The 12630-nt window shown below is 35.0% G+C and overlaps 1 protein-coding gene across 2 annotated transcripts; it reads left to right on the forward strand.

Moving 5' to 3' along the window:
• Positions 1–4096: 4096 nt before the first annotated feature.
• On the forward strand, positions 4097–9765 carry LOC112568492. 2 transcript variants are annotated; one of them, XR_003100110.1, is made up of 6 exons: positions 4097–4193; positions 4450–4827; positions 5468–5743; positions 7280–7582; positions 8527–8762; positions 9590–9765. XR_003100110.1 is itself a non-coding variant. In XM_025245800.1 (5 exons), the coding sequence occupies exons 1-5, from the start codon at positions 4118–4120 to the stop codon at positions 8553–8555; spliced, it is 1062 nt and encodes a 353-aa protein (XP_025101585.1). In that variant the 5' UTR covers positions 4097–4117; the 3' UTR covers positions 8556–9765. The 2 variants fall into 2 exon arrangements, 1 of the variants encoding a protein (XP_025101585.1); XM_025245800.1 differs by having other exon boundaries at positions 8527–9765.
• Positions 9766–12630: the final 2865 nt, after the last annotated feature.

Consider the following 12630-nt stretch of genomic DNA (forward strand, 5'->3'; position numbering starts at 1 on the left):
CTACTGATGTGTTTAAAGCAACGGTCTGTTCACGCGAACGACGGTCAATCAACAAACAACCCAAGCAAGGATTCCTAGATAGGATTTCAAATCAAAGGATCCTATATAGATATTATTATTGCTTTGTCATTTTACGAGTTTTCTTCCTGTATCTACCTATTCTTTTACTTCTTCTGGACTTTCGTCCTTTCGTGTTTTCGAACGTAAAAACCTCATTCGCACGCTTTAATTCTACAACCAGTGGCCAAGATATAAGCCATTTCTTGGACATTTCGCATTTTATACTTCGTACATTTAATCCCCGTAGTATTTAAAAATATCGTGCACTTACTTGATCCATCTAAGATAATAAGAGTTGTGTTGGAAGAACCCCATTATTGCTTAGTGTCAATGTCCAGTTTCCAAGCGAAATATCATTTCTTTCTCAAGAAGTCATAGGACGAGGTCAGGTAAAGGTACAGTTCACTTCACTCGTGGTTTTATGTTCTATTTAGAGTGATATCAAGAGGCATACGCTTACTGCTGTGGTTTGAGCATTCACACCAAAAGTTACAGTGTCAACAACAGGAGTGATGATTTTTGTTGATTTGTCAACAAAATGAGGGGGTGGAGGCTGCGACAATTTAAAATCAGATTTCAAATAGGTTCAGCAGGCCTTAATTTTAAAAACATTTTAAGTAACTAGTGTAAAAGCCGTAGATATCTGGTGTCGTCAATGGTCATACAATTTTTAGCTAAGAGACAAAAACATGAATGCACCACACACACACACACACACACAAAATACACGCAAATACACGTGTTGATAATCAGGCATTAATGCATATAATTAGACAATGTGGTACAAATATTAGATCTCACGTACTTGAATACTCAAAGAAATTCACAGAAAAAACAGCAATTTCCAAAAGAGTTTGACAAAAACTCTATACTAACACCTGACGAGGAATGTCACAGACCCGTTCTACTGTGTCCCGTTTCTTCCAACCTGACTATTGGCCATTTATCTTCAAACTGCTCAGTAAAAGAATAACTAAGGCGTCCTTCATAACTGGAAAACTAAAATTTATTTTCCGTTTATCTCCGTTTCCATACCCGCCACCTACCCACTATTGAATCATGTTAACTTTTACTGAAAACGCACATTTTTTTTAAACAACAGAATATTCGTTATAATTATGGTGTATTATGACCAGTATTGTTTGTATCCTGTCACCTTTGGCAGAAAGATTAGCCTTAAAAAACACTATAAACCAGGCTGTGTCACATGGGCGTTATGAGTAAACAAACGAGAAGCCCATTGACAGGTCGGTGTTTCTTATTGTTGAAAGAACGCGTGTGGTCGTTGTGCGGGTAAAGTACTTCGTGCATACAGATGTCACAGTGTCCCAAGACGAGAACGGAACCAGGGCCTTTCTTTGCAGTGCCCCGGACTACACTTCCGGACGCCCCGGTAACAGACTTTAGCATCGACGAACACGTACTGCGCATGTGCTGAATAATGAGCTAAATTCCCTCATTTTAAAACCTTAAGTTCAACTCACTGACAAGGAAAGGATGTATGGTAGGGTACTTGATCTGAAACTGGAAGTTCTCCAAAACTATGAAGATAAGCCTATGTTATGCCCGTTTCGTTTCTCTGAAAGATCCAGGAAGCTTGATGTTATTCATTTCAAGTAGTTGGTGAAAGGTAAAGAGGCCCAGTTGTGTACGATATACAAAGATCTTATTTATTTTCCTTTTCTTCCTTGTAAATTTTGGCTTGAGTCCGTACAGAAAGAAGTGTTTGTCCTTCCTGCACTTTAAATTTACAGTGTGAACATCATCTTTCAACCATGCTCAAAGTTAAGTGTTTTCAGTTGCTTAAACATTCAACTGTACCCTTTAGGATCGTCAGGCTTTTACCTCCTGGTTCTTCAAATGCATATTTAATAATTAGCTTTACTTAAAAGAACAAGTTGCAAAACTTACTGACACATTTTGGAAAAAATTTCAAAATCTTTGACAAGATTTGGTCTTCAGAGACACCTTACAGCTATAAGGTGTCGGTGAGAGTACTCGGGGAAAAAAGAGGCACCTTAGGTAGCAATGTGGTTATGAACTATGCGTCGTGATGTTCACAGGATCTATGGACAGACATTTAATTTTTTGTCTGCCTATGATTTATATAAACTATAGCAATCAACAGACACCACAAATAGTTCATTCAATAAAAGCACTAAAGAGCGCGTGCAATATCATTCTGCTGTCCAACAGAGATAAAAGCCAATCAAGGAAAATATGCTAACGAAAATATTTCTTTAAAATGGACTTGATCCATATTTTTCCAATTAAAAGGTTATTTGATAAGTAAAAACAGAATTTTTAAAATAAAAAAATGTGATGCATTCTTCATTTTGCTTATATCTCTGTAATCAAAAGTGTTAATGTGGATGTAAGCTACCTTACTTCTTTTTGACCTTGTTCATATACCAGATTAAATATGTGCTAGTGACATAAATATTTTTATTTCTTTAGTGAGTATACATTTTATTACCTTTAATTACACAAAAATATACATAGTACGCATATATGTTTATGAATTTGTTTCGCTTTTTTCTTAGTGTTTGTTTGTTTGTTTGTTTGTTTGTTTGTTTCTTTCTTTCTTTCTTTCTTTCTTTCTTTCTTTCTTTCTTTGCTAGAACACTTAGCTTGAATAACTGAGGGGTATTGAAAAGACAGGTCGGCACAAAATTTCATTCATCGAAGATAACAACAAAGACGTGATACCAAACAGTCTACTTTAAACTTTCATTAAATATAGAACTTTGGTGATATGGCGAATAATTCGTTACTTTTCCTCCTTTGAAAGGCCTAATTTAAGTATAGGGTTATTTATGTAGGTTATTTCCTTATCTAGTATGTTCTGAGATGTTAAAGAGCGGATAAAATATTTAGCCGAGTTTCTCTCTTTCTCGCCCTCTTACACACACACACAGTGTAGAGGAAACCCCATCCCCGACGGTCTTCCCTATAAAAAAGGGTCATATCTACAGAGAAGCATATCACAGCGAAGATACGAACACATGACACCCAATTCTACCTGTCATGGTGACGGGTACTTTAGCTAGTGCATCACAACCCCAAGTTACGAGTAAAAAAGAACGAATTTAATAATATACTAAAAACTTGTTTAAAATATTGGAAATAAAATAAAAAGAAAATAAAAATAATAGATAAAACAAATACAATAAAACGGATGTGTTAAATGTTTTTAAATATGACCTAAGTAAATAACTTTGTATCTACACGCGTAAAAGCGAGAATGATGTCCCCCTGCTGACTCTTGCTGTTTGTTGCGATCCTGATAAATGTGCTGAACTAATTTTTAACTTCTCGTTTTTTGTCAATAAAATTTAATTTTAGCGTGAATTAACAGTCTTCCCTCTGATCGCGCTATTTTGATCAGGGTGATGTTTGTTCTGCTTTGTTGTCGTGCACATCGATAACGAGATAACCCTTCTTCTGTCTTCTTAACAGACATGGCATAGACCACTCATCCACGAAAACATGGGGGTCTTAACGACACTTTCTTATCGCCATATACTTTGACCGAGTGTCTTTTAACTCTTTCGTTATGTAATAAAGCACAATCGGCTTTATTATAAATATTAATATTAATATCATTCGATTGATGCTTAAGATGCTTAATTTTAGACAAAACTTACAAATTTAAATATTAGAGTAACTTTGTCTACGTCTAATCCCGTTAATGTCTCTGTCTTTCTCATCACACACATATGCACACAGCTATAGACTATAGATCATACATATACCTTGTAGAAACATAGGAAACGGGAGCATTGTATCGAAACTGTCACCCTTATGTAATTGTCAACTCATGGCATGATTTGCCTCTGACTTGCCTCTGACTGAAAGAGAATAAATGTATTTTCTAATTGCTAACATCATTTTAAGTGAAACAGATTAACCAATAACTGCGGCGTGAAATAAAGCAGTCTTGCTTTCAAACAAACAAGGAAGTTTAACCAAAAGCTTCCTCGAAAGATAAGAGTTTGCATCTCCAGCCTTACGATCACAGTTTTTACGATATCAAAGTGCAGTGACAACCGTGAGGATGAAAACGTCTGCCCAAGTCCACTGCGTTTTCATGCTACTTCTTATACGGACAACGGGAGTGCTACTCTCTTCTTGTAAGCATTGACGATCTATACTGCTTCAAAATATTTTCATTATGATAATAATTGTTTCGAAGGTCAGATGCATATAAGTTTCTTGAAACAAAATTTGTATACAGAGCAGTAAGAATTTAGACGCCATTAAACTGCGACAGACCATGAATTAATTATTGTTAATAACATTGTTCAACTATTTGACTAGACACCTGAATGTAGTAATGATCATAATTAGTATCCTCTTGTCTTGTTTTACTGTCTGTTCTGTTTTCAGGTGGAGAATCAAACTTTAATGAGACCCTGAGAAAAGAAGAATACGATTTTGTAAACATGAGCTATACATTCAATGTAACAAGAAGCACCAATTCGCTAGATAGATTTCACGCTGCGTATGAGGTTTGTGAAAATAACCTGAAGAAATTAAGTTGCAGTCTACGTTGGGAAAACAGTATGAACTCGTTCGATAGGAAGGACATGAGTCGAAAGAGAGGGGTTATTTGTTATGGAGAAGAACGAAACCTGAGTAGTTCTGAAGTGGCTTTAGATATTCACATTTTTCAGCGTGTCACGAGGTCACTGAGTGCGATGATATTCTCTGCTAGTGCAGGCAGGACATCCAGGCCAAAACGGCTGATACGTGTTGAGGTGTTGTGTAAGTGATGATAATACTTTTTAATAATGTTGTCTTCTTGACTGTATGATCTGCGTAACTTAACGGATACAATGCTGACGTTTGTTATTGTTATTGTTATTATTATTGTTATTATTATTACCACCAGGAGGAAATTGTACAGGCCACCAAAATGCAATATCACACTCTTATATTAGTTAATAGTTTCTAACAGTTAAACAGATGCGAAAAGATGATAAAAGGATACAGGTCACAGAAAATAAAAACAATGCAGGTAGAATCACAATCATACGAGTCACACAGCTGTTAATCACAACGTTTATCTTTTAAGGTTACAGTAAAGTATTATGTACAAATTTAACGTTATCTTCACGTGCAAGCTAATTTTGCTATCAAACAGTAATATTGTTTTATTTCACACAAAACTAACATTGGTAAAAAAAAATAAATATGTATATTATCGTCTCCTCTAGATTTTACTGCGTCACAATTTTATTTTCTTTTATCACATTCTCTCACTACACACTGGTACATAGCCGTGCTTTAAAATTTGCACGTTCAAAATGATTTTCTATTTGTGTTCCCTATAAGCCTAGCAAATGTGTATTGGTTTTTTATTATTATGACAAAATAGTATACTAATATGTATATATCTCCACAGACCCACCGAAAATGACAAGTATGACTGTGGATGGACATGAGGTTAAAGATAACTACGTCATAGATGAGGGTCATAAGGTTGATATTTCCTGCGCCTTTGAGACAGGGAACCCACCAGTCATTTTTCAGCTTTTGGATCATTTGTTGCTGAAATCGTCTGGTAATCAAGGACATCTGAACTATTCACTCACTGCCAGGTGTGAAGACGAGTGGCCTATAATCAGTTGTCAAGGAAGTGGGTCAACCAGGAACAGATCTGTGACCTTCCTCGTGGCATGTAAGTATATAAGCCAGTTGCTGTCATGGCGCTTGCCTCGCACTTACTAATACTACAATATGCAGGAATGTGAGAGCTAGTGTGTGCAAACGTTAATGTAAACATAAAATAGTTTATGTGTCTTTGGTGTGCTATATTTGTGTATGCGTTTCTATTTCTGTGGAAGTAAACTATTGAAAGAAAGAGTGACATTCCAAAAAAAAAAACAATTACCATCATGAAACCTAATTATTTTAAGGATTTCAATTATTATACATGACTTTAACATTGTTTTTGCTTTGTTTTAAAAGAAAGTAACATTGAGGTTATTATGGAGTAGGAAATACCCATCTGTTTAGGTTCCAGAATTCTGCAACGGAACTCAGCTCATACGAAGATTCGAATTGATATAAGTTCAGTGTGTCAGTTTGACGATCGTAGCCATCATAATGAAATGTCGTAAGGTTCAGATCATTTTCAGCACTGAACTATTACACTGGGGCTTTCTCTGGTAAACCATCCGCTTTAAAAGCCTTATGTTGATGATTATATCTAACCATATAAACTTTTGCACAAAAGCGACTTGGCTATAGTGAGGCAACAGGAAACAATCACAAAATTAGTGATCGAAAACTCACGGATAGACCCTAGAGGATTTTCATGAAGCATACTAACCACCATACAAGTACAAAGAAGACGATGATTATTGTGTCGGTGTTTTCGAGTGCCCTGCCATTGTACTTGAGTACTTTCCATTATATGTCAACGTATATTTCTTAGCTTTCTTAGTCATTTTATCTTTCGTTCTTTAGATGATTTCAAAACTGCTCTATGATAAAATAGGGTCTAAAATGGCTTCTTGTTCCGTTACAGTGCTCTTTAAATGAGATTTAGATGACAATGGCAATATTTTATTAATCCTTATGAAAACTATTTGCCTACTAGAATTTTGAAATCAGGAAACTCGGCTATTAAAATCTTGAAATACCTTTTTGTAAAGAGATATTTGGAATGTCGTTAATACGCTTTATAAACTTTTCTGTCACTTGTACTCATAAAAACGAATTGTTGTTAACATAAGCTTTGTATTTGTACTAAAGAATAAGGTCAGGTTAATTAAAATATTTCTTTAGTGTTCAGTCCTACTTGCAGTGCTAAGAAACACAAAATCACCTTTGCCAAATTTCAAAGTTGTTTTTGCGTGTAACATAAAGTACGAAGAAAGCTTGATATCAATGAGCGAGGTGTTTTAAAAGGGTTTAGCTTTTTAGTTCAAAATTATGAGCACACATTTAAGACATAGTTACATCACTTAATCTGAATAGATTATATAAAATATAATATATAAAATTTTACTTTTATAATAGTTTATACCTTGATAGTAAAACCCAATTCTATATAAAAATAAATGTGCCATTGCCTCGTGTCAAGCCAATTTGTGCTAAGCCGTTGAATAATCTTAGCTATCAAACAACTGTTCTAGCGATGACAAGTTTTCCCTACATAGATAAAAAAAGCTATCGTTAATGTTGACTTCTTGTGTTTTAAACGTTGCAGGTCCTCCTCAGTTTGTTGACAGCTCTGTGAAGTTCGTCAGTGTACAAATCTTTGAAGCCATAACATTTCGTGTGAAGGCTCACACAGCGGCACTAACCGGATGTGTCTTGACCCCAGTGTCATTAGGCAACAATATCAGAAGGGGAGTAAGTTGTTTCCTAAGTGGTAACCCACCTGATCTCGTCTTGAGTGTTTACCTTTACAAGGAAATAAACATCAGCCAAGGAAACTGGTCGTTGATTCTTCATAATGAAAAAGGTTCTGCTAACACTACCTTGTGCTTCATAGATGGTCCCAGTCCAAGTAAGTACAATTATTATAGTTAGAAAATAGTCAAATAAGAGTTTTTACTCCGAAATGCAAAGTAAATTTGGCTTAGCTACCAAGCAGCAGGAAGCGAAATCTCTGGCATGGAAATATCAATGATGCGCCCCTGTATACATGTGTCAACATACCTTATCACAATAGTAATTAAATATTGGTTAGTTATTTACCTACTGTAAAATATGCTTAATTCATTGTAATAGACTATTTTCTTTCTAATTGAATTGCATTCAATGTATCACTGATGATGATGATGATGATGATGATGATGATTTTCGGTCGATTAGACTAACTAAACTCCAGAAAGTTTATGTGGTATGTAGCAAAACTTCTGTTGTCAATAATAGCATCTGCACATTTCTAGAGTTGAAACAAGAAGCAAGTCAAAAATTTTCTTTTTCTGTTTCACTGACAGAAAAGCCTCAAGTAACAAAGTTTCTGAAAAAAACCACATGCAAAGTACACTGTCACCCTTAAATCACTGCGTTAGTATGCTGTTAGTTGTTTCTTCATATCTTTTAATACATAGAGAGAAATAAAGAGAATGTTTAATACAAATATATATGGAGAGAGAGAAAAGTGTGTATGTTCATATTTACCTAAGAGAGGAATTAAAAGTCAAGACGTAATATGCTGACCTTTATGAGTAATATTTTAGTGATAAAGATACAAATTGCAATAACTTTGACAGGCCACCCTATGTAAGAGAACATATTTCTCGTGAATAAATAGCTACGGAATATCTCTCACTACGTGAGATTGCTTGACTAGAATGTTTTAGTATTGAAGACATTTTTTGTATTTCAGAGAAACTTTTTTTTATTGAATTAGATTTGAAGCCACAATCGTAGGGACACTATGTGACTGTGTAAATAATTCATAGTATATTGCACCACGGCCGAATTTTCTTCGTTAATTACCAGCACGAGGCCATCGTCTAAAGAAGCTTTAAGAAAATGTCAAACAACAAACGACCAAGAGGTGGTTCGTGATGCTGAGTGGAAGGATGCCCCTTTGCGAAGAGAAAAAACTGTTTTCCGTGGGCAAGTGGATACAAAAGATCAACAGCTCTCGTTCATGCTATTTCCTGCTCAAACAAAAGCTTCAGTCCGTTTAAACTTGACAGTCTTGAGATATTTTAAAGAAAGGGCATGAAAAGGTAAGAGTCGTTTTGTTTTCTGACTTTTTCACCTTTTACTTTATCCTTTTTCGGTTAAAAAGCACAAAACAAACATAAGTTTTAGTTATTGACAAATTTTAGAATGTTTCATTCTCAAACATCTGAAGATACGGACAATAACAACATAAAAAACATTACAACTATTATAATTACATCATTCATTTCACTGTCCACAAAATGTGTTGCTCTAATCAAACATTGTGTCTATTATCGCGATGCTCTCTAAAATGTGCTTTTAGATGACCTAGATCCGTCTAATCCACTTCGCTTGAAACTAAAAATTAAATTTAAGTTTTCGCAGTCATAGCTGCCAATGGACCTGCAATATAATTACATTCATTGTCGTTTTAAAGATCTTTCTTTATCGTCCAGAATACAAACCTTATGTGCAAATATTGTCCGCTTTAGTGTATCATATTAAAACGTGTTGAACTCCCTTGTGTGAGGAGAAAGGCACCATATAAAGTCATCTTTGTTATTATTGTTATGATTATTTGACTTATTTTAAACGTCTGCCTACATGTATAAGCCAGGAGCAATCGGTATCGGGGTTTCTTCGCGTAATCCAGTTTCCTCCCCACTCCCTCCCCACTATAGTGAGAAATCACTTCAAGGCGAAAGCATTTTCCTACGAAAAAAGAAACCACCCAGCCAACCAAGCCAACCTTTATTTAGTCAGAAGATATACGAATTATATGTTATTAAACATTTGTTTCATTTTCTTTTTGGTTTATTGTTTCTTGGGTAAATCATGTCATGCATTTTAATATATAGTATGTTTTATTTTTAATTTTTTTCTTTAACAGGTACTTTTGGAAAATTCATAGGACTAGAAGGCATCAGCACGCCAGCTAGATGAAGGCTTTAAAATCAATTACAACTCCCAAAACCACTAGACCAAGCTTGTAAATGTAATAATGGAAATAAGTTTTGAAATATTCTAGTTTTATTATGATAACCTACTGTTTGTAGACTGGTTCTACATTTTCCTACTGCATTGAAGATGAGTATTATAACTAAAAGGATGTCATTTTGAATGATTTTCTTAAGTGTGCAGCCATATCTACAAATGTACAAACAGGGGACCCAAATTGATTAAGGAAGTGTGCTATAATGATAAATGCATTTTTATTTCCTATTAAGTGTTACCTAAAGAGTTGTCGCATATTTCCTTCGGCGTATTCGGGAGCTCCCTGTTGTACCAGTTTGTGTCTTTTATACCAGTTTCATAGAAATTAAAAAGATTTTATCTCTTTTGCCTCATCAGTAAAGTACAGTGATACCTCGGTTCTCGAACGCCTTGACTTTCGACCAAATCGGTATTCGACCAGGAAATTCGAGAAAATTTTGTCTTGGAATTCGAACAAATATTTGGAACTCGAACATCCGAGATGAGCCGAGATGAGCCGAGTTGAGCCGAATGGCGTTCATTCGGCCCAGCGCGCCTTGCTTGCGTCATCAGTGTGAGTGCAGAGAGAGAGAGAGTCACGTTTTTGTGGAGAGAGTCACGCTTTGTGTATACTGTACTGTATTGCAAATTACTGTACTGTTCACTGAATTTAACCCTTAGACATGGGTCCAAAGAAAGCCAGAAGTGGTAATGCAGACAAAGTAAGCGGAAAGCTGTGAGAACAACTATTGAGATGAAGAAAGAAATCATTGCCAAATATGAACAGGGCACACGTGTTTCGGATCTGTCTGCTGAGTATGGCATGCCAAAATCAACCATCTCTACTTTCCTTAAGAATAAAGCTGTTATAAAGGCTGCCAATGTTGCCAAAGGTGTAACACTGATAACTAAGCAAAGGCCTCAGATAATGGAGGAAATGGGGAAACTGCTCCTTATTTTCATTAAAGAAAAAGAGTACAGTACATTTTATTTTTTTTTTTGGTTTTGTTTTAATAAATACACTTTTATTTCTTATTTTTTTGTTGAGACTCATGTTTTTCTACATATTATATACAAATTAGGCCAGTAAATAGGCATTTTCTGGGGCTTGGAACGAATTAATCCAGTTTCCATTATTTCCTATGGGTTTCATTGCTTCGGTTCTCGAATTATGTTCGAGAACCGAGATATCACTGTATCTTCAAAACTTCTGGAGATGCTGTAGAGCCTGGATTGTTGTCAGATAGAACTGAAGATGCATATGCAAAGATTAGTTGCTTTACAACAACAGGTTTACATGCAAAATGAGTGTTTAAATGCCTGTACCTTGACTTGCAAGAGACCTTGGTTAGGTTTACAATATTTTTGAATAGAATTGGTTCAAGCAGACTATCTGAACTGGGTTCACTGAAGCTGATCTACAGCCATTAGCTGAAATGAAACTCACTGATAAAAAGTATTTGTGAAAAAATTACATAACACTGTGACAACGAAAAGCTGCTTTCTTTTTTCATGTCCATGTTGATATTTATGTCTAGATTTTTAATCCTCTTAACAGACCGTTTTGCATGCGGAATCATCGTTTACTTGGTCTAAAACGCAAAAGACATATTTCGGTCATTTTCATGATATACCTTCAACCACATACTTGGCTTTAGAAAATCAGTTATTACATATTCATCAATAGAATCGTATGTTATGCTCTAAAACTAAGTGTAATCAGCACATTTCCACTCGTCGAGAGGTCGCATTCTTGATGTCCTTACCTGATATCCTTCTACGGACGTAAGCATGGGAAAGTAACCTTTTACCACCACGGGTGCCAAACATTTTCTTTTATCTTTGTATAAATTAAGATACATCAGTATGGCTCAACTTTAGCTCCCGACTAGGATCTCGGAATAGCCTGGCCATCACAATCAGACGAAGACGAGAATGGAATGTCTACTACAAGGAGAAAATGAAGACACGAGACGACTAGTACATCTTCAGTCCCAGAGAGACAAAAAGTAAGATGTCTTTAATCCGCGTTAGATTTTTAGAAAAGAAGTATGTTCATATCTTTTAAAAATAGTTTTGTGCAAAGTCTTAGTATATAAAATGTGTTATTTATTATAATTTTGGTGCAGAAGAGTGACCAGAAGTCGACAAGCTTTTGCTTAGTGCGCTGTATATCAATAACCTTGCAAATCAAAATTAAAGAAAACAGATTTGAAAGAAAATAAAATTTTATATAACAAAGGCATTTTTTTGTTGCAGACAGCTGTTTGGATGACTAAAGAAGGTAAAGAAATTTGTCAGTGTTATTTTATCTTCAAAAATTCTTTACTTTTTTATTTGAGCACATCTGTCACTGTGGGAAATGAAAAAAATAGTTATGTAAGAGGATAAAAAAGTCTGCTGCCATTCTTTGTACTTTGTGCAACATAAAAGAGGTTCCAAATAGTAAATGCATCACCTGTTTGAGATGTTTATGAAGTGTTTCTCAAGGTATATATATATTACTCTTTATCATGATGAGCTTAAATAATTAGTATAGTTGTGTCAGTTAAAACATGCCGTAAATCTTTTTCTCTCTTTGATAAATTGTTGGAAAAATAACAGACTACTACATTTTGATTTATAAATCAAAATTTGTATTTGATTTTGTCAATATCTGAAACAGTTTAAAAGCCATCTTTTCCTTACAGATATTATTTATAAGCAACCGTTTTACTTTTCAAAAGTAAATTAAGGCATGCATAGCAATAATTTTTGCTGCAGAAATGCTCTCAAATATATCCTGCAGTAATATCTAATTTATTATTTTTTCTTAAGAGCGTCTAATCAAAGAAATTTTATCATTTATCTATGTCACTCATAGATTTTATTACCTCGTCTAGTACGTGCTGCCTGACCGACCTCGGCCCATACATGCTGACACAACCACACAACTCTCGCACCAAAACATTAGCACTA

The sequence above is a fragment of the Pomacea canaliculata genome, linkage group LG7 (assembly GCF_003073045.1).
Source record: "Pomacea canaliculata isolate SZHN2017 linkage group LG7, ASM307304v1, whole genome shotgun sequence".
NCBI lineage: Eukaryota > Metazoa > Mollusca > Gastropoda > Architaenioglossa > Ampullariidae > Pomacea > Pomacea canaliculata.